Source organism: Trachemys scripta, chromosome 3 (assembly GCF_013100865.1).
Source record: "Trachemys scripta elegans isolate TJP31775 chromosome 3, CAS_Tse_1.0, whole genome shotgun sequence".
NCBI lineage: Eukaryota > Metazoa > Chordata > Testudines > Emydidae > Trachemys > Trachemys scripta.
Window position 1 is genome coordinate 50,154,095 of NC_048300.1, and position 26,355 is coordinate 50,180,449.

The 26,355-nt window shown below is 43.5% G+C and overlaps 1 protein-coding gene across 1 annotated transcript in view; it reads left to right on the top strand.

Annotated features, from left to right (window-relative positions):
- Window positions 1-26,355, top strand: part of DNAH14 (dynein axonemal heavy chain 14) — a 499,756-nt gene that overhangs the window by 251,008 nt on the left and 222,393 nt on the right. The window contains exon 41 of the mRNA XM_034764559.1: window positions 8,201-8,276. Within this exon, the coding sequence (XP_034620450.1) occupies window positions 8,201-8,276 (76 nt within the window). The remainder of the gene's footprint in view (window positions 1-8,200; window positions 8,277-26,355) is intronic.

The window sequence follows — 26,355 nt, forward strand, 5'->3', positions numbered from 1 at the left end:
TGCCCCTACTTATACAACCCAAAATGCTGTTAGCCTTCTTGGCAACAAGGGCACACTGTTGACTCATATCCAGCTTCTCGTCCACTGTAACCCCTAGGTCCTTTTCTGCAGAACTGCTGCCTAGCCATTCGGTCCCTAGTCTGTAGCAGTGCATGGGATTCTTCCATCCTAAGTGCAGGACTCTGCATTTGTCCTTGTTGAACCTCATCAAGTTTCTTTTGGCCCAATCCTCTAACTTGTCTAGGTCCCTCTGTATCCTATCCCTACCCTCCAGCATATCTACCACTCCTCCCAGTTTAGTGTCATCTGCAAACTTGCTGAGAGTGCAGTCCATGCCATCCTCCAGATTACACTGCTCTACAGCCAAAATGCTTCTGAAATAAATGTAGTCAAACTTTACTAATTCTGGGTCACTGAGAACGAAAATGATGCTTAAAATTATTGATTGGCTCTAGTTTTCAAGATATGCTATTGGGTCAGTATATACGACCCTTGACTTGGGAATGGCGGAGGATAAGTGAGTTATAAAGGGAAGGGATCTCAATTTAAACCAGAAATGACTAAAATACATCTTTGACTGGATCTATGAATAAATCTATGACTGGGTTTGGACAGTACTTGCTTTTTAGGCAAAACAATGAATGATGCAATCTGAAGCTGGTATTGCATCATACATGATATGAATTGCATCATGTTATTCCTAGAAGTCATGGATGATGCAATCATAACGAAGCTTACATCACTCTGCTGAACAAATTGCCCTATATCAGCTCTAGAAATCATACATTGTCATGCTCTCTTATTTGTTAGTGTTTGATTTTGCAAAGGGACACATTTCTGTTTAGCCAAAGTGAGCAGAGATGCCTCATACTTGTGTGAACAGTGCAGATAACTTCTGCATTGCACTCAGAATTTGATGGTCATGCAGTCCATATGAAGGAAACCTATGACAACATGAAACAACTTTTGAGGTGCATAAACTATGACCAACATCAGTGGTAGCTTTGTGGCGATTTGAAGGTTGTTGCTCTCTTGCTTGGTCTGCAGACTGGATACACAAAGTACTGCTGTTTTCTCTGCGAATGGGATAGTCGTGCAAGAGATTCCCACTAAATCAAGAAAGATTAGCCACTCCAACAGTCATTGGAGCCTGGGAGGAAAAGTGTTCAGCATCCACCACTTGTTGAATCAAGGAAGATTTTGTTACCACCCTTACACATCAAGCTGGGTCTGATGAAGAACTTTGTCAAGGCCATTGACAAAACACAAGCAGCTTTCAAGTACCTCCGTGGAAAATTTCCAAGGTTAAGTGAAGCTAAGATAAAGGAAGGTGTCTTTGTTGGTCCTCAGATTCGTGAACTTCTTCGAGATGATGCATTTGACCATGCACTGCATGGCAAGTAAAGACGGCATGGAAAGCCTTCCAGTTAGTGGCAATAAATTTTCTCGGAAACAACAAGGCAGACAACTACAGGTTGTTGGTGGAAAACCTCCTCAAGGCATACAAAAGCCTTGGTTGCAACATGTCACTAAAGATACATTTTTTGCACTCTCATCTAGATTTTTTTCCACTGAACTGCGGAACAGTGAGCGACGAGCACGGCGAGCGATTTCACCAGGACATTGCAACAATGGAGAAACGCTATCAGGGCAAGTGGAGCCCATCAATGCTTGCAGACTATTGCTGGACAGTGACAAGAGATGCTCCATTTAATGAAAACAAGAGACAAGCCAAGAAGCGCCGAGTAGACACTGAATAGGACTAAACTATGTACAGAATAGTTTTTTGCCTTTTGTTTCATAATATATTTTATTTATATAACCCTTTTGTTGATTTTTAAAGTGTTACATAAACAGGACAGGTGAAATATTATCATGCAAAGCAACCATAAACACATGGAAAGACCTAGGTTTACAATTTATGATTAAAATTCTACTATCTACAAAATATAGACATAAAATGTAAAAACTTAAATATCTTAGAAACAGTAGCCAATCAGTTGTTTTAATTGTCATATTTGAATTCAGCACATCAAAATACATAATAAATAGCACATTGTATCTCTGAAGCGGATGACTTCTCAAAAATTGTAGACCAGTGTTATTAATGAAGATATTGAACAAAACCGGCCCCCGGACCGACCCTTGGGGCACTCCGCTGGATACCGCCTGCCAACTAGACATGGAGCCATTGATCACTACCCGTTGAGCCCGATGATCTAGCCATCTTTCTATCCACCTTATAGTCCATTCATCCAGCCCATACTTCTTTAACTTGCTGGCAAGAATACTGTGGGAGACCACATCAAAAGCTTTACTAAAGTCAAGGAATAACACATCCACTGCTTTCCCCTCATCCACAGAGCTAGTTATCTCCTCATAGAAGGCAATTAGGTTAGTCAGGCATGACTTGCCCTTGGTGAATCCATGCTGACTGTTTTCGATCACTTTCCTCTCCTCTAAGTGCTTCAGAATTGATTCCTTGAGGACCTGCTCCATGATTTTTCCAAGGACTGAAGTGAGGCTGACTGGCCTGTAGTTCCCCGGATCCTCCTTCTTCCCTTTTTTAAAGATGGGCACTACATTAGCCTTTTTCCAGTCATCCGGGACCCTCCCAATCGCCATGAATTTTCAGAGATAAATGCCAATGGCTCTGCAATCACATCCACCAACTCCTTTAGCACCCTGGGATGCAGCGCATCCGGCCCCATGGATTTGTGCTCATCCAGCTTTTCTAAATAGTCCCAAACCACTTATTTCTCCATAGAGGGCTGGTCACCTCCTCCCCATACTGTGCTGCCCAGTGCAGCAGTCTGGGAACTGACCTTGTTCATGAAGACAGAGGCAAAAAAAGCATTGAGTGCATTAGCTTTTCCACATCCTCTGTCACTAGGTTGCCTCCCTCATTCATTAAGGGGCCCACACTTTCCCTGACCACCTTCTTGTTGCTAACATACCTGAAGAAACCATTCTTGTTACTCTTAAAATCTCTTGCTAGCTGCAACTCCAATTGTGATTTGGCCTTCCTGATTTCACTCCTGCATGCCTAAGCAATATTTTTATGCTCCTTACTGGTCATTTGTCCAATCTTCTACTTCTTGTAAGCTTCTTTTTTGCGTTTAAGATCAGCAAGGATTTCACTGTTTAGCCAAGCTGGTCGCCTGCCATATTTACTATTCTTTCTACACATCGGGATGGTTTGTTCCTGAAACCTCCATAAGGATTTTTTAAAATACAGCCAGCTCTTCTGGATTCCTTTGCCCCTCATGTTATTCTCTCAGGGGATCCTGCCCATCAGTTCCCTGGGGGAGTCAAAGTCTGCTTTTCTGAAGTCCAGGGTCTGTATTCTGCTGCTCTCCTTTCTTCCTTGTGTCACGATCCTGAAGTCAACCATCTCATGGTCACTGCCTCCCAGGTTCCCATCCACTTTTGCTTCCCCTACTAATTCTTCCCTGTTTGTGAGCAGCAGGTCAAGAAAAGCTCTGCCCCCTAGTTGGTTCCTCCAGCACTTACACCAGGAAATTGTCCCCTACACTTTCCAAAAACTTCCTGGATTGTCTGTGCACCGCTGTATTGCTCTCCCAGCAGATATCAGGGTGATTAAAGTCTCCCATGAGAACCAGGGCCTGCAATCTAGCAACTTCTGTTAGTTGCCAGAAGAAAGCCTCATCCACCTCCTCCCCCTGGTCTGGTGGTCTATAGCAGACTCCCACCACAACATCACCCTTGTTGCTCACACTTCTGAACTTAATCCAGAGACTCTCGTGTTTTTCTGCAGTTTCATACCGGAGCTCTGAGCAGTCATACTGCTCTCTTACATACAATGCAACTCCCCCACCTTTTCTGCCCTGCCTGTCCTTCCTGAACAGTTTATATCCCTCCATGACAGTACTCCACTCATGTGAGTTATCCCACCAAGTCTCTGTTATTCCAATCACATCATAGTTCCTTGACTGTGCCAGGACCTCCAGTTCTCTCTGCTTGTTTCCCAGGCTTCTTGCGTTTGTGTATAGGCACTTAAGATAACTCGCTGATTGTCCTGCTTTCTCATTATGAGACAGGAGTCCTCCCCTCTTGTGCTCTTCTGCTTGTGCTTCCTCTCAGTATCCCATTTCCCCACTTACCTCAGGGCTTTGGTCTCCTTCCCTCGGTGAACCTAGTTTAAAGCCCTCCTCACTAGGTTAGCCAGCCTACTTGCAAAGATGCTCTTCCCTCTCTTCATTAGGTGGAGCCCGTCTTTGCCTAGAACTCTTCCTTCTTGGAACACCATCCCATGGTCAAAGAATCCAAAGCCTTCTCTCCGACACCACCTGCTTAGCCATTCATTGACTTCCATAATTTGACAGTCTCTACACAGGCCTTTTCTTTGCACAGGGAGGATGGACGAGAACGCTACTTGTGCCTCAAACTCCATTATCCTTCTTCCCAGAGCCACGTAGTCTGCAGTGATCCGCTCAAGGTCATTCTTGGCAGTATCATTGGTGCTCACGTGGAGAAGCAGAAAGGGGTAGTGATCCGATTGATGAGTTTCGGCAGTCTCTCCATCACATCATGAATCCTAGCTCCTGGCAAGCAGCAGACCTCTCAGTTTTCCTGGTCGGGGCGGCAGTTAGATGACTGAGTCCCCCTGAGAAGGGAGTCCCTGACCACTACCAGCCTCCTCCTTCTCTTGGGAGTGGTGGTCATGGAACCCCCATCCCTAGGACAGTGCATCTCATGCGTTCCAATCGGTGGAGTGTCCTTCTGCTCCCTTCCCTGAGATGTATAATCTAGTACATTAGTACTTGTGGAGAGAATATGAAAATGGTTGCTCACCTGTATCTCCATTGCTGGTATATGGACGCTCCTCTTTCTTCTTCTGGAGGTCATATGCCGCCAAATTTCTTCACTGTCCCTCTGTCCCCGCTGCGCAGCCTGCTCTGATTCTTCAGAATGTTGTGCCTGTAGAAGCATATCCTGACATCTGTTCAGGAAATCTTCATTTTCTTTTATGCAGCGCAGGGTTGATACTTGTTTCTCCAAACCTCGAACCTTCTCTTCCAATATGGAGACCAGCTTGCACTTTGTACAGACAAAGTCACTTCTGTCCTGTGGAAGAAAGACAAACATGGCACAACCTGTGCAGGTTACAACAGCTGAATGCTCACCTTCCATATTACCTTCCTTCTAAGAGCTTCCTCAGCTGTTGCAGTAACTACTCAGAGAAGCCCGCAAGATTAAAGCCTCAGTGCGCTCTATCCAGGCGAACTCCCAGGAAAACTCCCTCTATTAGCCTCCGCTGTTTGCCGCTCAGCTGGTTTGCTGCTGACTACCTTTTTATAACAGTCAGGCCCACTCAAGAACCACCAGGAACAAAGCACTCCCAATTCACACTTTTCAAACAATCAAGCAAGCACACGGTCAAACTGACAAACTGTCCCCACAACAGACACTCAGATACTCACCAACACAGCCCCCCAATGCAGCACTTAGTGTGCTTCGTCTTGGACAGATCCCAGGCAGACTCTGTTACTCTCCGCTGTTCGCCATGTTCCTCATCTCATGGACTATAAGACTTCTTTATGCTTATCCACCAACATTATTACTGTTAAATGTTATCAATAAGATCAAGCCAGATTCTGTCTATATTGATTGGACCAATGTGGCCAAGACAAGTCTGGTATCCCTATTTGATCCCACTCGCCTCTCGCCCTTCATGGAGGTTTCCGATCAGTTCTCACTTACTGACCCAGGATGACGACTGAACACTTCAACCTGCAGATTCTGAGGCTCTAAAACATGATTCATTAGTTCCCATTCATCAGAGGTACAACATGTTTTATTGAATAGAGAAAAGAATCAATAATAAATGAATAGCTTCAGAAATGGAAAGATATTATCTTTGGTGTAACTGTCATCAGATTTTGCCAACTCACTCTCCTCTTCCCAGGGTACTGGATTACCTATTGGAACTGAAAATATTGGGTCTTTCTCTGAATTCCAATAGGGTTCCTTTAGCAACAGTAATCGCTTTTCACACACCTGTAGGGGTTTTTTCACTCTTTGCTTATCCAGCTTGAGCAAGATTCCTAAAAGGTTTATTGAATATCTCCCCACAAATCAGAGATCTTACTCCAAGCTGGAACTTGAAGCTACTACTTAATTGCCTTATGAAACACCATTTTGAGCCACTAGCTACATGTTCTTTATTAGATTAGACAACCTTCATGGTAACAATCACTTCTGCACTAAGGAGGGGAGGATTGGGAGTCGTAATGGCAGACCCCCCATTTATGGTATTTACCAGAAAGTGTCACTACGGGCACATCCAAGATTTTTACCCAAGGTGTCCTTAGAATTTCATATTAATCAAACCTTTCCACCTGCCTGTTTCCCCCCCCCCCCCCCCCAGAACCACACTTGACTACTGAAGAAGCCATATTCCATACCAGATTCGGGGTTAGTCAATTATTTTTGTCAAGGTGAAAATTTCTTGGTCAAGATATAGTCCTGATTCAGACACCAGAGAAAGTAATAAAATAACAATATTGACAATAAGTAAGGAAAAATGATTTCAGGGTCTGTTCTAAAGCATCTGGCGGTCTGCATTTGGCCCACGGTCTACCTGCTGACTACCCCTGCCATAGAGATCAGGAGAGCATTAGCCTTCTACCTAGATAGGACCAAACCATTTAGAAGATCTCCTAGACTATATGTATCCATTGCGACAGAAACATGGGTTCAGTAATTTTTTAAACAGTGGTTATCAAAATGCATTTCTGGCTGTATTAAGATTATGACAGAACTCATGTTCAGCCCTCTTTGAGAGTGATAACGGTCCACAAGAACACTATCTACATCTATAGGCTTACTTAAGGATGTACCAGTTGCAGGCATCTGTAGAGCAGCAACTTCGTCATCTTTTCATACTTTTTCTAATCATCATCCTTTGTTACCTGAGGCAAAAGAAGATGCTCTAGGCAATGCAGTTCTCTCTCCTGTATTGGACTCTGCTCTTCCACCTACATAACAGGGGTACTGCTCAGGAGTCACCTGAAGTGGAGCACACACAAGAACACTACTTGAATAAGGAGAGTTTCCTCACCTTGTGCAATAACTGGATTTCTTTGAGATGTGTGTCCCTGTGGGTGTTCCACTACCTGCTCTCCTTCCCCTCTGCTTTTGAGTCTCCCTAGTGGGTCTTTGTGGTGGAGAAGGAGCCGAGAACTGTTTAGCCATGCAACCCGAAATAGCTTCAGTGCAGAGCACGAGGATGTGTGGGGTGCAAGCGTGGGCCGATTGGGAATTGATATAAAAAATCTCTGATCAAAGATGCAAAGATGCAAGCACACCTGAAGTGGAGCACCCATAGCGACACACATCTCGCAGAACTCCAGTTACTGCACAAGGTGAGTAACCTCTCCTACTGTCTCACAGGCAGTGTCAAGCAGGGAGTGATTTGTGCGACTACTTGTGCGACTATTCAAAGAAAACAAAACATCCAGAATGTTTGACCTTCATATTTGTTTTGTTAATAATGTTTGGATACCCTGAAATTTACACACATTTGAGGCAGACAGTCACCATAATTCAGTCAGACAAGCTTGCGGGGAAAGGTTCTAGGTGGGTTGCCAGCCAGTGTAGAGGGGAGGCCCTGGAGAGGGGAACGGGGAGGTTGGATAGAAAACTCACCCTGCAGTGGTAGCTCTTGTCCCATAGAGCTGGGCCTGGTTCTGGGGTCGCAGCACCACTCACTCAAATTTAGCTCAGCCCTTTCTCTGTGATTATGGAGGGGTGGTTAGGGCCAAACCTGAGCAGTGCTGTGACTCCCAAAGAGGGGAATGAGCCCAGCCCTGCAGGACAGGAGTGCAGGACAGACTCACTCTCCAGCAGCCTCCCGGAACCTCCCTCCTCACCAAGCCTGGATTAGTGTTACTGTGCTGGGGCAGAGGGTGCTGCTGCAGGTGGTTGGTGCCACCTCAGCGGGGCATAAAAGAGGCAGAGGAAGGATTTCTGTATATTATAATTAAAGAGGTAGCATTGAATTTTCATACCATGAAAATCATTTTCCCCAATCCCATGACTTTTACTAAATTTACTGTGAATGCTCTGTGATTTTTTATTTTAAAAAAATCCATGACAAATCTTCAGCTCTATGCAAGATAATCTAACTTTTATATTATCTAGTAACTGACACTGTTAATATTGCCATTTGTTTTAGTTGAACGCAATGGATCTAACTGACGCTGCTGTGACTGCAAAAAACAAAGAAGTAACAGAATCTTCATACTCACACAGTAAGTGCTGTGACTGTATAAACGTGGAACAAATGGCAAACATTTAATAAAGAAAACTCCTCTCTCTGAAGTCTAGTTCATTGCTATTTCTTCTGCCTCATAAAGGCTAAAGGCCTTATAATTGAAGCAGAATTAAGCTTATAGTAGAATATAAATGCTGTAATTAAACAATTTGTCTTTACTTCAGAATGCACCAAAGAAAGGAAAAATAGACATGCAACTCTTACTCACTTAAGCAGAATTTTCTTAAATATCCCCAGTTAAACAACTGGGACTACTTAGGAGCCAGGCTGTGATAGCCTTACAGTGAGTAATATCTTGCTCCACAAATAGATTCATTGACTTCAGTAGGATTATTCCTTCTTTAAGGTATTGTTATTCTGGGGGTTGGGTAAAACCTCAGTGGAGCTGAGCATAACAGCCACTTTCCACTTAGGATAAATAAAGGAACAATTAAATGTCCCTTTGTTTAGAGAGAGCTGAAATAATAGGACCCACCACCTAAAACACAGACAGACCACATGTAAGGCCACTCAGGAATCTGAACTATAGGTGGAGGGGTTTCATGATGGCCTAAATCTGAATACGGGTGGGTTTGGTTTGATTGCTGTTTTGTACTGTATGTGTGAGATGAGGAACAGAAACACCACAGTAGAGAAGGAGCAGAGAAGCCCTGGTAGTATAATCCGGAGAAAAAGCTAAGAGAGAGAGCTTTTGGGCTAAATACATACTGGCTAGAAAGGGGTTTGCAACAGTGAGCATAGAAGCTGTCTCCTGTTGTTTGAATCTTGAAGTGTTCAAGTAAACAGGACGTTGTGTACGTTCTTTGTAAATAAACAAGATTCCATCAAAGAAATACCTGACTGCATCACCAATTTCTTCCTCTAATGTAAATAACCCACAAGAATGAATTTTGGCTAACCTCGCGGTTCAAAAGGAGTAACAGTACTATTCAACATGAGTAAGGATTGAAGAAACTCACCCACAGTGAATAAAGTTACAGGTATTATGTCAGTGGTTTGAAACTGCTTTTAACATAAACTTTCCAGCTATGCCTCATGGTGTTTATCTGTCAGTGCTATATTTTTGTATCAAATTCACACATTGTCTTAAAATATATCCTTAGTTAACTAATGTCCAGGCTCTGTGTAATCTGCAGCCACAAAAATTGCTACCCATTACTTACGAGTAGATTACTTTAAAATCTTGAACTGAATTGTAAACTAAAACAGTGATGTCTGCCTGAAGGCTTGTCTTCACTGCAACCGTTAGCTTGAGTTAGCACACTCAAATTACTCCACTGGAGCCTTAATCAAGTGAGAGTGACCACATTTTGAAACAACAAAACTCTTGTTACACAGAGTGGTTTGATTAGTGGTACAGAGTGATTGGATAAACGGTTGATAAGTTCTTGTTACTCAAGTTGCTGCATAGCCACTTCATTACTAGATTGAGCTTCAGCAGCATTTGAGTTTTAGCCTCTACCCCCTGATGTTCCAGTTAGTTTAAGCTAAAAGATACCTAGCTCAAGCTAGAGAGTTTTATGTGTGGACCAGAGGCAGATTAGGAGTAAAACTCAAGTTATACCTTGAGCTAACAATACAATGAAGACAAGCCTTGAGTGTGTATAGAGCCAGGAACAACAGCCCTGAGAGATATGAATTGCCCGCATTTGTCTCAGTGCACCATTGATGCTAAATGTAAATATCCAAAACTAACTATTTCACAGCTAATCATTTGAGCAGAAACAGAATTTATGATGTAATTATGCATCATCAATGCAAAAAATCCATGGCATATCAAAAAGTGAAAGTGTGAGGATAGTGTAAAATAAATGGAATTTAATGGCAAAATAAGTATTACATGGGCTACTATACTGATTATATGATTGTTTCATATTTAATTCCATAAAAGCCTCCCATTTTCAATTCAAATGGAGCTCTGGAAGAATTTCTAGTCTGCTGCACTGGAGTGCCAAATTACCAGGTGGTTTTACCATAGAATATAAGTCAAGTTTGCTGAGAAGTTCACAGAAGCCTTCACTAAGGTTTTTTTTATTATCATCTTTATTCAGATAGCACTGAAGATATGCATGGTGCTGTACAATGAATAAAATGTGCCACACATCTCTTTCTGTTGCACAGTTTCTGCCCTCATTCATCACTAATGGGTTAATGCTCCCACCTCTGAAATTCAAAATCAGTCCAGTTTTGTTGCTGGAGGTTCCAGGGCAAAGCCCCACATTTCAGTTCAGGAGACAAGATTCCTTTTTGAGTGGTGGGTGTCCCTGTGGATGCTCCATTTCAGGTTCACCTGCACCTTTGATTGGAGATTTTTGGTAGCAGTGTCTCTTCACCTCAGGGATGCGTGCCACACATCCCAAACTGAGACTATATGGGGATGCATGGCTGAACTGCCCACAGTTCTCTGAGCTGCCTTTTGCCTGAGATGGAGTGTTCTGTCTGCCTGTTCTCGTTATTTTTCAATTTAGCAGTTAGTTAGTATACAGTTAGTTATTTCATAGTGTTGTGGGAACAGTTGTTTACTCTTTTTTCTTTTGCTTTTTCCTTTAAAAAAATTTAAAAGCAATTTTTAGATAAATATAGATATAGAGAATTTAAAATCTTTCCCTACTGAAAGATCAGCTTTTGTTATTTTGCTCAAAAATGCCAGGCTCCCTCGGATTTAGAAGGTGCCTTTCATGCCGCAAGGCTATCCTGAGCAAAGATGGGCATTCTCAGTGCCTCTGCTGTTAGGGAGATGTGTACATTCCCAGTAAGTGCAAGATCTACACTTCCTTCATGAGTAGATCCCAATGGAGCAAGCCTTAACACTGGCTTTGGGCCCAGGGGTGGCGGGCCACACTGTACATAGGTATCCTAGTACAGCTAGTGCCCTGTCCACCTCAAAATCTGTGTCACAGGAGGTTGCTAGACACATAGGACATAGCAGTACCGTTTGTGTCTATGGGGCTGAAATCCTCAAAAGCTAGCTTTGATATCTGCCTCTAGGCAGAAAGAGGTAATAAGTAAATCTCCCAGGACGTTTCAGTCACCACTGCATAAATGGGCTATGGAGACCTCAGGTCCCAAGGGGAGTTCCAGGCAGGCTCCAAGTGATTCTGGTACTGCAACGGCAGTGAAGACAGTTTCGAAGAGTCATTCATCAAAGACAGAATTGGTACCAAGCTGGAGTACCTGTACCCAGAGCTGCAGACACTCTTCTGAGAGGAATTCTAAACTCATTCCTGAACAACTGTTGGTATCAGCAACACAGAAGACTGGTCAACTACCTATGATACGGATGGAATCAGATTCGAGACTCTCGTGCCAAGTGCTCAGTAGTAGCTACGTTGGAACCAAAGCCATCCTTCACTGGTTCTCGCTCAGACCTGTCTTTGATGCCATCAGTACCACAAGGATTTAGATATTCTTAGGGCCTTATAGATCTTCAGAGCTGTAGTCTCCCCTATTAATGAGTATTGAGGGTTTATCCATGCCAAGACTTATCCGATCACTGACTCTCTATCATCTAGTATACCATACTCACCCTCGTCTACTTTACAAGCTGAACAGTTATCCTATTCCATGGAGTATGTTGAAGAGGACTCCTCGACTCTTAGATATTGGAACAGGATTCCCCTATTTACTGTAGAACACACCACCCCCCTTCCTACACTGACATATTGCAGGAGGATAGACCTCAAACGACACCCTTGTGGCAAAAACACAGATCAGTTCCCCCACATATGGCATATGGCCCCCCTCAATGGCCTTTTTGGGACCCGGGAACATTCTGTTGTCAACAGTTTGCATCTAAATCTTTGCACCACCAGAGGAAGCAGAGAAGGGCCCATTCCCCTCAACCATCTCTGCCACCACCTGTGCCAGAGGAGGAGATCTTTGAGGAGCAAGAATCAAGGGCATACAAGGAGATAACATCTCTTATTAATATTTCCTCCTCATCACCCGATGAAGCTGTAATGCCTCTACTACCTCCTGTGGTGGATGCATTTGTCCTTATTGAATTATTGAATTTCATCCTATTTACTTCAAACCATTTCTCCAGTTTGTCCAGATCATTTAATCCTGCCCTCCAAAGCACTTGCAACCCCTCCCAGCTTGGTATCGTCCACAAACTTTGTAAGTGTACTCTCTATGCCATTATCTAAATCATTGATGAAAATACTGAACAGAACCGGTCCCAGAACTAATATCTGTGGAACCCCACTCATTATGCCCTTCCAGCATGACTGTGAACCACTGATAACTACTCTCTGGGAACGGTTTTCCAACCAGTTTTGTACCCACCTTACATTATCTCCATCTAGGTTGCATTTCTCTAGTTTGTTTATGAGAAGGTCATGCGAGACAGTATCAAAAGCTTTACTAAAGTCAATATATGCCACGTCTACTGCTTCCCCCCATCCATAAGGCTTGTTACCCTGTCAGAGAAGGCTATCAGGTTGGTTTGACACGATTTATTCTTGACAAATCCATGCTGATTGTTACTTATCACCTTATTATCTTCTAGACTGTAGATGTTTGCAAATTGATTGTTTAATTATTTGCTCCATTATCTTTCTGGTTAGAGAAGTTAAGCTGACTGGTCCGTAATTCCCTGGGTTGTCCTTATTTCCCTTTTTATAGATTGGCACTATATTTGCCCTTTTCTAGTCATCTGGAATCTCTCCCATCTTCCATGAATTTTCAAAAATAATTGCTAATGGCTCAGATATCTCCTCAGTCAGCTCCTTGAGTATTCTAGGATGCATTTCATCAGGCCCTGGTGACTTGAAGACATCTAATTTGAGTAATTTTTAACTTGTTCTTTCCCTATTTTAGCTTTTTCTGATCCTACCTCATTTTCACCGGTATTCACTATGTTAGATGTTCAACTCTTCTTGATGAAAACTGAAACAAAGAAATCATTAAGCACCCCTGCCATTTTCGCATTTTCTGTAATTGTTTTTTCCCCTTCATTGAATAATGGTCCTACCTTGTCCTTGGTCTTCATTTTGCTTCTAATGTATTTGTAGAATGTTTTCTTGTTACCCTTTATGTCTCTAGCTAGTTTGATCTCGTTTTGTGCCTTGGCCTTTCTAATTTTGTCCCTACATACTTGTGGTATTTGTTTTTATTCATTCTTTGTAATTTGACGTAGTTTCCATTTTTTGTAGGACTCTTTTTTTAATTTTAGATCATTGATGATCTCCTGGTTATGCCAGGGTGGTCTCTTGCCATACTTCCTATCTTTCCTACGAAGTGGGATAGTTTGCTCTTGTTCCCTTTTTTCTCTTTGAAAAACTGCCAACTGTCTTCAATTGTTTTTCCCCTTAGACTTGCTTCCCATGGGATTTTACCTACCAACTCCCTGAGTTTGCTAAAGTCTGCCTTCTTGAAATCCATTGTTTTTATTTTGCTGTTCTCCCTCCTACCATTCCTTAGAATCATGAACTCTGTCATTTCATGATCACTTTCACCCAAGCTGCCTTCCACTTTCAAATTCTCAACCAGTTCTTCCCTGGTTGTCAAAATCAAATCTAGAACAGTCTCTCCCCTCGTAGCTTTCTCCACCTTCTGAAATAAAAAATTGTCTCCAATACTTTCCAAGAACTTGTTGGATAATCTGTGCCCTGCTGTGTTGTTTTCCCAATAGATGTCTGAGTAGGAGACAGACTTGTTGAAAGTCTCCGGGTAAGGATAAAAGCGGAAAAAAACAAGGGCAATGTCATGGTAGGGGTCTACTATTTCCATCTCAACCTCAGTCCAGGTACATACATTTTTAATATATAAGGCAACACCTGCTCCCTTTTTTCCCTGCCTGTCCTTCCTGAGCAAGCTATACCCTTCTATACCAATATTCCAGTCGTGTATTATTCCACCAGTCTCTGTGATACCAATTATGTCATCTCTCCAGACTTTAAAGGACTTGAGAGCCACGTTGAGATCCCTGGGGATTTATACTCCTCTAAATAAGGGTAGGTCTCAGATGGCACAAAGAGCATGTTCAGCCCCATATTCAACTTACAAGAGAACATCTGAGCCCCCAGCTGAGAAACCGGGAGATGCTCTAAAAAGAAACCTCCTTTCACTACAGTACATCTTCTTAGCCATCTACGTCCTCCAAGTGGCAGTTTTGATAGCTTGGATGAGACTCTTAACCAGCCAATCAACAGGGATTTACAACTGCACCATTCTACCCTTCTTTCCCCTTTTAGTTACTGTCTCTTCCATTTTCAAGCTGCATGGGAGAATATAATATAGGAGAAATGGGTTTTGGAAACCATAACATCTGATTACACCATCATCTATTTCAAATCTATCCCTCCTGCCTGTTCTCCTTCCCATCCCTTTTCAGGCACCCATCTCATGATCAACTGCTGACACAACAGGTTGCCTCACTTTTATGTTTAGGAACAATAGAACCAGTTCCTGTGCATCACAGGATTCTATTCAAAGTACTTCCTGATCCCCAAAAGGAATAAAGGGTGGAGCACAATTTTAAACCTCAGATTTCTAAACAAATATGTGCAGAAATTCAGGATGTTGATCCTTGCAGCAATAATTCCTTCATTAGATTGGTTCATGATTCCCCACCTACAAGATACATATTTTCACGTCTCTATTTGCCCTTCACGCAAGGAGTTCATTTGTTTTCTGTATAACAAGGAACACTCCGAATACCAGATGGTCGCTTTCACCCTATCTTCTGCCCCAAGGATATCCTTAGAGATTCCGGTGGTAGTTGCTGACCACCAATGTCGTCTGGGTACAATTGTTTTTCTGTATCTGAACAATTGGTTGATCAGGGCAGATCTTATCAGGAAGTGTTGGTGGCTTAAAGGCAATGTGTTCTCTCTTCCACAGCCTGGACCTTCAACCCAATCTTGAGAAGTCTGTTTTGACCCCAGTACAGCATATAGACTTCACAGGAGAGTCCGTGGATGCAATGACAGGCAGCGCATACCTGCCTTCCAGCAGATATCTCTCACTACTCAGTGTCATCTCAAGAATTCAGGGCAGTCCTTAAGTAACAGTAGGAGATTGTCTTCATGTGCTGGGGCACATGTTAGCTTGCATCTTTGTAGTGCAACATGCCAGATTACATCTCCAAGATCTCCATGGATGGCTTTGAACAGTTTACAAGCCAAACAAGCACAGTCTAGGCAGGTTAGTGTCTGTTCTCAGATGGGTTCTACAGTCACTCAACCAGTGGAAGGAGCTGACCTAAACTTGCCCAGGTGTTCCATTTTTTCAGAATCCCCCTACCATAGTGATAACATGAAACACTTCATTTTTGGTTGGGGGCACATCTGGGACCTCACCAGGTGTATGGGAAATGGTCACTAGAAGAGTAGCTTCTCCACATCAATCTCCTAGAATGGAGAGTGGTCAAAAATACTTATGTACACTTTCTTCCTCTAATCATATACAAGTCAATAAAAATAATGACAATGTGGCATGCACTTATTATATAAATCATCAGGGAGGAGCATGTTCCCTATCACTCTGTGCCAAAGTGATAAAACTCTTGAATTAGTGCATAGCCAATCAGTCACAGTGATCTTAGCTTCTTACCTCCCCAGTGTTCAGAACAGCATGGCAGACTACCTCAGCAGACATTTCTTCCAAAATTACAAATGGAAACTGGACTCATGAGTCCTCAACACAGTATTCTTGGCTTGGGGATTCCCAGGGGTTGATCTTTTGCCACAGCAGCCAAAACAAAGTGCATCAAGTATTGTTCCAGAGGAGGAATCCATCCCCAATGCCTCGGAGATGCTTTTCTTTTATACACGTATCCACCAACACCATTGTTGTTGAAGGTTCTCAAAAAGATCAAAAAAAATCAAGCCAGGGTCATATTGATTGTATCAGTGTAACCAAGACAGGTCTAGTATCTCTATCTAATAAATCTTGTGTCTCGCCCTCTATGATGGCTTCTGCTCAGTGCTTATCTGCTTACTCAGAATGCCGATCAAACATTTTATCCAACCTGCAGATTTTGAGACTCATAAGAATGGCCATACTGGGTTAGACTGATGGTTCATCTAGCCCAGTTTCCTGTCTTCCGACAGTGGCCAATGCCAGGTGCTTCAGAGGAAATTAACAGAACAGATACTCATCAAGTGATCCATCCCCTGTCATCCATTCCCAGCTTCTGGCAAAGAGAGATGAAGGACACCATCCCTGCCAGCCTGCCTAATGGCCATGGATGGACCTATCCTCCATTAATTTTTCTAGTTCTTTTTTGAACCCTGTTATAGTCTTGGCCTTCACAACATCTTTTGGCAAAGAGTTTCACAGGTTGACTGTACATTGTAAGAAGAAATACTTGCTTTTGTTTGTTTTAAACCTGCTGCCTATTAACTTAATTTGGTGACCCCCCTAGTTTTTGTGTTATGAGAAAGAGTAACTAACATTTTCTTATTTACTTTCTCCACACCAGGCATGATTTTATAGACGTCTATCATATCCCCCTGTAACAGGGTGCTGGCCTAAGAGGCACTGAACCAGCTCCTGTTAGCTCAGAACCTGCTAGCGTAGCTCCCAAAAAGGGGAACTGATTGGAGCTGGCAGGGTGTTAAGGAGCCTAAGAGCAATCACCTGTGAGTCTGCTGAAAGGAAGGCCTATAAAGCTGACATGGTTCCTCAATGATTCTCCAGACTTACAGACATCTTGCTCATCAGAAGTACAACACATTTTATTAAATAAATAAAAGGAGAAAATCTACAATACTTACCTCCAAAAATGGAAAGAATATAATCTTTGGTGTAATAATCTTTGGGAAATTGAGTGAATTAAATACAGGACTGCAAGGAAGGAACACCCACATCTTTCAGCTGAGTGATTGAATCACAGGATTCATGAAGAAAATTGTTTTCTGGAAGAATAATCTATTGAAGAAGTCGATATAATATATTGTATTCTTCCCACAGCTTTGCAAGTTCCTGGCTGACAATGAAATTATTCAGCCTCCCACACGGATGATGGCTGAGCATGTCAGCTGGCTGGAAGAACAGTCTGCATCCTTTTTACCCGAATTGGACGTGACAAAGTATGATTGGGTGCAAAACCCCTTTCAATGCAACCCTTATGCCATAGATTTGGCAGAAGCTCAAAAGGAACAGCTCATCAAAATTTACCGTGTTCCATTCTTGAAAGTAACATATACCCAATTTTCTCTCCCAGAGTTCTGGTTCACTGTTAAGAATGAATATCCAGCACTCTCAACACGTGTCTTGTAACTGGTGTTGCCATTTGTGAGCACATATGTGTGTGAAGCTTGATTCAGTGCACTTGTGTCCATCAAGTCTTTGCATTGATGTCACATCAGAGATTAGATGTGCAATTTCTACAACACTGCCAGACTTTGAGAAGCTGTGTTGTAAGCCCCTGTGTCATATTAGAGAGCATTAAATAACATCTTAATGTATAATTTCCTTGGTCACTGTGGCTTTGTTGCTGTCTGAAGTCACAGGAAACAGCAAGTCTCAAAATGGGGTCATGCAGGCAAAAAGTTGGGAGCCCCTGTTCTAGAATCTTTTTATCCAGTGCACATAGAAACAGGGGATCAGTAATTTTGAAACAGGCTATCAAAGTGGATCTCGAGATATATCAAGATCTGTTATGACTAGACTCATGTTCTACATCTTTCAAGAGTGATAACACATTTTATATAAGTACAATCTACATCTTACTTACAGCCTTACTTAAAGATGTTCCAATTGTAGAGCTCTGCAGAGTGGCAACTTGGTCCTCTGTCCATACTTTTTCTAACCATAATGCCCTGGTTACTGCTGCAAGATCAGATGCTGCATTAGGCAATGCAATTCTCTCCTCTGTACTGGACTCTGCTCTGAACCTCCTGTCTCCTTAGAGGGGTATTGTTAGAGAGCCACCTGAAGTAGAGCACCCACAGGGACCCTACTCAAAGAAGAAGGAAAGGTTACTCACCTTGAGCAGTAACTGGATTTATTCAAGATGTGTGTCCCTATGGTGCTCTGTTACTCATCCTCCTTCCCCTCTGCTTTGGAGTTTCCCTAGTGGGATTTTTTGGTGAAGTAGGAGCTGAGTGCAGTTCCTGCGCAGCCCCCATATAGCCTTGGTATATGGATATGTGGGGCACATGCGTAGGCCAAATGGACAATGCTACCAAAAATTTCTGATCAAAGGCACTGGGTGCAGACGCAACTTAAGTGAAGCATCCATAGGGGGACACATCTCAAAGAACTCCAGTTACTGGTAACTTCTCTTTCTGCCTCCAGCAGTGAAGCATGTTGGCAGTTCAGTTTGTGATCATTTTGTTTTAACTTTATTTTTTTTTTGCTGTAATTTATAATCTTTCTCCTGTTCCTGAATTAGCTATTTGACAGCATGGTTTCAGCCATGCAGATCATCTGCTGCAGCCCATCCTCTTTCGGACTCCTCTATCCCAATTCAGGCATGGCGGCATTGCCCCCCAAACACAGAGCTAAATTTAAGCGATGTTTCCTATGTGAGGAGCATTTACACTCTTTACAGAGGGTAAATTATACCCTTACTGTTCACAGCCAACTGACCCTCACTTCTGGCATAGCACAGGGCTCAGAGTCAGACCAGCATGTTGGCTTCTGTCCCTATTCCAAAGAGCCAGAACTCCAAGGCAGAAAAGCCTGGTCAGCAGCTTCTGAGTATTTCAGGAACAGTCTAAGGACAAGGAGGATGCTATCTGGCCAGCTCAGGGGATAAGTCTTGCAACAGACCCAGGCCTGGGAGGGGGAAAAAAAACAGTGAAAGAATGCAGAGTCCCCCTTTCTCCTAGATACTGAAGTGAGTCCTCAGCTCCCCGGGGAAAGAAGCAAAGTTTGTACAGAGCACCCATTCCTCCAATTATGCATTGGGAGCTTCTTATGATGCTCAGGGGTAAGTTTTGCAAACCCCAGAGACTATATTCCCGAAAGGCAAAAGGAAGCATCGCTTTTGGAAGACAGCAATGAGTATTGTTAATGAACAAGTGCAATTAATAACCAATAGTTAAACCCTTCTCCTTTGTGCCTCCCCCTCGAGGGATTGTTTGCTGGAGCTTTTTGCCTACACAGTGGGTCTCACAGTGTTTTCTATCAAGCTTGCTGTCCTTCCCCAACTCTGCAGCATGTCTGGACATGCAGAGAAACCTGTTGCGCTTGTGAAACCCTCCCTCAGGCTGCAGTGTAGCAGGCAGTGGTCTCACCCCTCCTCCACTCCACAGGCTGTCTCCACATTTAAGCATAAGAAATACTTTCAGGCAGTCTGTGACCGAAACAGAGGCACATGAAAGACTCCACTCCCCACAAAACTGCACAATTGTGGGATTACAGAGGAGGAAGTAAGAAATCTCTTCCCATGTTCAAAATTAGTCCTGATTTATTGAGTAAAGCCCCAGGTGATACTAGATTGTTCCTGCAGTACTTATTTGGGTGCAAAACAGCCTGGAGGAGCAGGCAGGCAACCTTTCAGTCTCCTCAGGACATCTAGCCAGCCAATTCCATAATCAAAGTATTTGTACCAGTACCCCTCCTCGGTTATCAGGTCCTGAGGTCAGAATGAATAGTATGTTACCCTGCCCCTCTAAACACTCTGGTCAAAAACCACACACACACACCCAAAAACTAACCAAAAAAACCTGCAAGACTTTTCCAGGGCAGGCGGCCAGTGGCTTGCTAGGGATTTATTTATATTAATAAAATATCTTATTTTTTTCAAGCATTATTAGATATACAGTTTCCAATAGATGCCTCCTTTGAGGACATCATAAGATGCAAATGAGGACTTCTAATTAAAACAAAACATTAAACCTAAATTATGATGTAAAAAAAAATTAATAAGTTCTTTGTCAAGTAGCCTCAGCATATTCCTATTTATGGAATCTGCCAACTGGATATAGCTCAGATTGTGGAACTTTGCTAGCAGTGTCTATTGCAGTGCTCACTCACCTCTCCCATCCAACCCGTTCTCTCGGTGTTTGCAAACATTCTGAGGACAAGGGCTCTGAAAGAGGTGTGGTGCTCCAGCCTTGTCAGTTCTTTCCCACCACGTTCAGCTGATGGATTCAGGAACTCATTGCTTTGGCCAGATCTTTTTACCTCTTTTAGTTCTTAATAATAATAATAATATATGGAGATAGGTATATCTCATAGAGCTGGAAGGGACCTTGAAAGGTCATCAAGTCCAGTCCCCTGCCTTTACTAGCAGGACCAAGTACTGTCCCTGAGAGGGTTTTTTTTTTTTTTTTTTTCCCCCCCCAGATCTCTAAATGGCCCCCTCAAGTATTGAGCTCACAACCCTGGGTTTAGCAGGCTAATGCTCAAACCACTGAGCTATCCCTCCCCCTTTAGTTGTTTTTAGATAGTTTTAGTACATTTATATAGTCTAGAGGTATTTTTAGATGGTTAATTAAGTTTTTATGGTATAAATGATGAGTGGACATCATCCTCTGTTTCATCATGATGGATCCGAAGGTGAAGAAGCTGCATTTCCAGTGATGTGCTCCTTGTCCTTTGGTCTTCCCATCATTGGATGTGCATACAAGATTTTTGGCTTGCCTCGGGGAAGGACATTCACCCTCAAGGTTCTTCTTACATGTTCACACCTCATGCTCCAGAAGGACAGGCAGAACAGACTGCAGAGTACATTGCTGCAAGAAGCATTAGCAGCCACACCATCCAGATCTGAAGTTCCCAACGGATCCAATAGGTCACAGGGACTCTCCTCTTTCTCTGGCATTGCTGTGGATCAAAGATAAGAGAAGTCAGTTCAAACTCCAGCATCAGGTGATCTGGTAGCTATGAAGGCAACCCACAAGGATTCCCCAAGATAGGACAAAAATGGTATTGAGGGCTAGGAAGCACTTTCTGGACCCAATGGACATCATTGCAGATCAAGTTCCTCGGTCCAAAGGTCAAGATTAGGACTGAGGTACTGGAGAGGAAGAAGGATCCTCATCTACAGAGACAAATGTCAGATCCAGTCCATCCCTCCATGTTGTTAGGTTTATGGCCAAGGTACACCAGTCAGATCTGAGTGCCTTCCCGACCTTGATTTTGAGTTCTTTGCATAGATAAGCTGATTTACAAGCATCACTGGTTTTGGGTCAGCACAGAGAGAGCTGTCCATTTAAATAAGATTACAGGAGCATGACATCAGGATTTCTACAATCCTTCCTCAACCTAAGATCTCACAGAGTTCACCAAGCAAGCCTCTGTCAGCCTTCTCTAACATGGCTCCTACTGCATTCTTGTTTGTGGTGCCATCATTGTCAGATATGAGATTGGATCTGCCCTCTGACTTCGACCAGGAGCCACATCACAAAGTGAGACTGGCTTTTAGAACCTGGTATGAGGAAGATCAGTATCACCAGGGATTTTATCCATGGGATACTACTCTTTGTTGGTAAGACTGACCGATTCCTTAGTGAATGAGATCACCTTACTGGTCTTCTCCTAGCCAATTCACTAACCCTCAAGATATCCTAGGAGGATATCTCCAGTATGAAAGAGTTTTGAGCTCCAGATCCCAGGTGCTCAGATCCGAGGATGGATCTCACTGTCAAGAATATGTTGCCATTTATTTCTCAGAACACACTATCTGAAGAGGAGGAACTGATGATGGTAGAAACTGGGCAAGAACTGGAGCTGGACTCAGAGGGCTAAACCTCCACTGATGACAATGTCAGGATCACCTTGGTTCTGCTACCTTCAGAGGATGTCATTGTGTTCCAGGATTTGCTGAACAAGACAACAAGGACCTTAGGGATACTATTGATTCTGATGGAGGAAGTTTCCATTTGTGTTTGACATTTTGGATTCTTCTTCTAGGCCTGAGTTACATTACCTTTGTTGAGCTGTCTTTCACAACCAGTGTTTGCACCATCGTAAACTCAATCTGTGTCTCGCTTTCTTCATTAATGGCCTTCTGGAAAATCAGAGGGAGATGGGTAACACCTGAATGAAGGACAAAATGTCATAAAACGTAAGTAGGCGGTATATCTGATTGAGATTGTCTGGGTTCAAAATTGAAAGATTTTCCATTCAAATGGGAAGGTTTTTTCAGCTCCAAGACATCCTGGAAAGGATGAAGAAAGTTAGCCCTACAGCTAGATCTTTGGTAGTTTTCTGGTTTCCCACAAGAATAATGGGGGTTTCCTTTTTCAGATTTCAAAGTCAGTTCATTCCTGCAGTTCAGTCTATCTTTTTGTCGCAAAGATGTACTTATCAACATTATCAAAACCATTCTCGAGAGCCTCAACACCAATAAAGAAGGAAGTCTTATAATCCTTTTTCTGAGGGAAAACTGTCATCAGTTTCAGCATCAGCAGGTCCCAAACCTCATCCTCAATTTTGATGGAATGCTCAAGAGTTGCAAACCAGTTTCCTTAACTCATTCTGTTTTCCATTTTGGAGACTGTTTCATTTCTTTGACTTTGGGCACCTGATAACATTAGACATATGGATTTTAGAGATAATCAAAAGCAAATATGCTATCCAGTTCGAAACTGTCCCCCCATTCAAACCTCCTTTGCTTCTCTTTTCTGGTAAGCCTCTCAAGAAGAGCTGCCAAGATCAGAGGTTCTGTCTCTCTCCCTCCTACCCATGCCCCCGAAGAGAAGAGTCAGTGAGTTGCAATTTTTATGAAAAACAGACCCTCCATTTATGATTTTTCACAAAGATAATGTGGTATTATGTCCACATCCAAAGTTTCTACTCAAAGTAGTTATAGAAGTTGACGTAAATCTGTATATCAATTTACTAGTATTCTTCCCTAGGCTACATAGCCAACGCCACTGAGGCAAAATTACATATATTGGATGTAGAGAAGATGCTGTCTTATTACATTGACAGGACCAAAGAGTTTAAATGCTCTGACAGCCTTTTGTAGCTTGTACTGGGACTCAAAAGGTCCACAGTGTGACTCCTTAGGTTTTGTCTTGGTGTGTCAGGTTGTTCATTAAGGAGGCATATAACTTTACTTCTGTCCTCTTCCCTCAGGGAATTAGGGTACACACTACCAGAACTAAGGCAGCATCGATAGTCTTCAAGAGACATGTCTTATTTGCAGAACTATGTAGGGCAGCAATATGATTCACTCCTTTACAAAATAGTATTCCCTAGAATTAGTATAAAGGTCAGATGTCACATTTGGTCAAGCAGTTCTTCATTTGTTATTTGATTAGGATTCCAGATCCCACCATCTGGATTACAGGGTTACATTTTGGATTACATTTTGCTAAAATATCCCAAGAGTAGGAATATGCAGAGGCCACTCAAAGAAGAAATTAAGGTTATTTACCTGTAACCAGAGTTCTTTGAGATGGGTTCTGCATATTCACACTCCCCACCCACCTTCCCTTCTTCTCAGGAGTTCTAATGATTTTGGGATTTATGGGAAATAGTGGAAGGAATTGAGATGACCAGAGTGCTCTGCTCCTTTTATAGCCTCACCCTCAGAACATTCATGAACGCAGTGGGGAACATCAAGGCTCCAATGGACACTGCTAGCAGATTTCCACTGTTGGAGCTGCACCAGGTCAGCACATCCCATCAGTGTAAATATGCAGAGGCCATCTCAAAGAAAAAACTCCTACTTACAGAGAGCTAACCTTCATTTTTGGGAGCTTAAGTTTGGTGTAACAGTAGCTCCACCGGTGAAATGCAATCAGACCTACAGAAGGTAGCTTCCTTTCAAAAGACCCACAGAATATAAGAGTGAGAACACGCTGCACAGCAATTTCAAAGTGTCAGCTATATCCATTTAGACCAAAGGTTTCTCATACTTTGTAAGAAAAGCCTCCTTGGTAGCAAGCAAGTGATTCATCATCTAGGGATATGATCCTTGCTTAGAGTGTGACATCTTGGGTTCTGTCCTGGTCAAACCCTTGATATAATTTGTGATAAGAGCAATTACTTCTAACTTGGAGCTATTAGGAAGCCATGTTACACCCAGGAATAATAATTGATCATTCTAAACATATAGCTAGTGCATCCAAACTTACAGATCAGGAGCTTTTCGAGTATTGTGACAGACCCAGACCAGTGGGGTACAGGAGTCTGGAAGAGGGCAAATATACTGGTCACTGGATGAGTAGTTTTCTGTTCCCTGAATGACCAGAGCAGGAGCTGCACTAGAGTAATCAGGAACCTGCTAGAATCAGTTAAGGCAGGCAGGCAGGCTAATTAGGACACCTCGAGCCAATTAAGAAGAAACTGCTAGAATCAGTTAAGGCAGGCTAATCAGGGCACCTGGGCTTTAAAAAAGGAGCTCACTTCAGTTTGTGGTGTGAGTGTGAGGAGCTGGGAGCAAGAGGTGCAAGGAGCTGAGAGTGAGAGGGTGTGCTGCTGGAGGACTGAGGAGCACAAGCGTTATCAGACACCAGGAGGAAGGTCCTGTGGTGAGACCAAGGGTATGTCTACACTACGAAATTAGTTCGAATTTATAGAAGCCGGTTTTATTGAAATCGGTTATATACAGCCGATTGTGTGTGTCCCCACATAAAATGCTCTAGGTGCTCTAGTCGGTGGACCGCGTCCACAGTACGAGGCTAGCGTCGACTTCCGGAGCATTGCACTATGGGTAGCTATCCCACAGCTATCCCACAGTTCCCGCAGTCTCCGCCGCCCCTTGGAATTCTGGGTTGAGATCCCAATGCCCGGATGATGCAAAAACAGTGTCACGGGCGGTTCTGGGTACATGTCGTCAGGCCCCTCCCCCCCCCGTCACAGCAACGGCAGACAATAGATTCGCGCCTTTTTACCTGGGTTACCTGTGCAGACAACATACCACGGCAAGCATGGAGCCCGCTCAGCTCAGCTGAGCTCACCGTCACCATATGTCCTCTGGGTGCCGGCAGACGTGGGACTGCATTGCTACACAGCAGCAGCTGCTAACTGCCTTTTGGCGGTAGACAGTGTAGCATGAGTGATAGCCGTGGGGCTGGCAGCCGTAGGGCTGCATTGCACCAGCCCCTTGCCCTTTGGTAGGCGATGGTATATTATGATTGGTACCCATCGTCATCGTACTGGAGTGGCTGTCAATCATGGCCACCTGGGCAGACATGCTACTGTTTCGATGATGATGGCTACCAATCGTAGTATACTATTTTCTGCCAATTGCCCAGTATTGTCTGCTAAGCACCCAGAAGAGGCCGAGGGCGATGCTGGGTGCTGGCGGACTTGGGGCTGGCAGACGTGGGACTGCATTGCTACACAGCAGCAGCCCCTTGCCTTTTGGCAGACGATGGTATATTATGACTGGTATCCGTCATCATCATACTGGAGAGGCTATCACTCATGCTGCACCGTCGGCTGCCAGCTTAAGATGTAAAAAATAGATTTGTTCTGTATTCATTTGCTTCCCCTTCCTCTGTGAAATCAACAGCCTGCTAAGCCCAGGGTTTTCAGTTTAATCTTTGGGGGGACCATTCTGTGTGACAGTTGTTTGTGTTTCTCCCTGATGCACAGCCACCTTTCTTGATTTTAATTCCCTGTTCCTGTACCTGTACGCCATGTCGTCACTCGGCCCTCCCTCCCTCCCGCCCTCCCTCCTTCTCCTGGTCCATCAGATACTAGTTTCGCGCCTTTTTTCTGACCAGGCGCCATAGCTAGCACTGGGATCATGGAGCCCGCTCAGATCACCGTGGCAATTATGAGCACTATGAACACCACGTGCATTGTCCTGGAGTATATGCAGAGCCAGGACATGCCAAGGCGAAACCTGGACCACCCGAGGAGGCGATTGCAGCGCGGCGAAGAGAGTGATGAGGAAATTGACATGGACATAGACTTCTCACATGGCACAGGCCCCGCAATGTGGAAATCATGGTGTCACTGGGGCAGGTTCATGCCGTGGAACACCGATTCTGGGCCCGGGAAACAAGCACAGACTGGTGGGACCGCATCGTGCTGCAGGTATGGGACGATTCCCAGTGGCTGCGAAACTTTCGCATGCGTAAGGGCACTTTCATGGAACTTTGTGACTTGCTTTCCCCTGCCGTGAAACGCCAGGATACCAAGATGAGAGCAGCCCTCACAGTTGAGAAGCGAGTGGTGATAGCCCTGTGGAA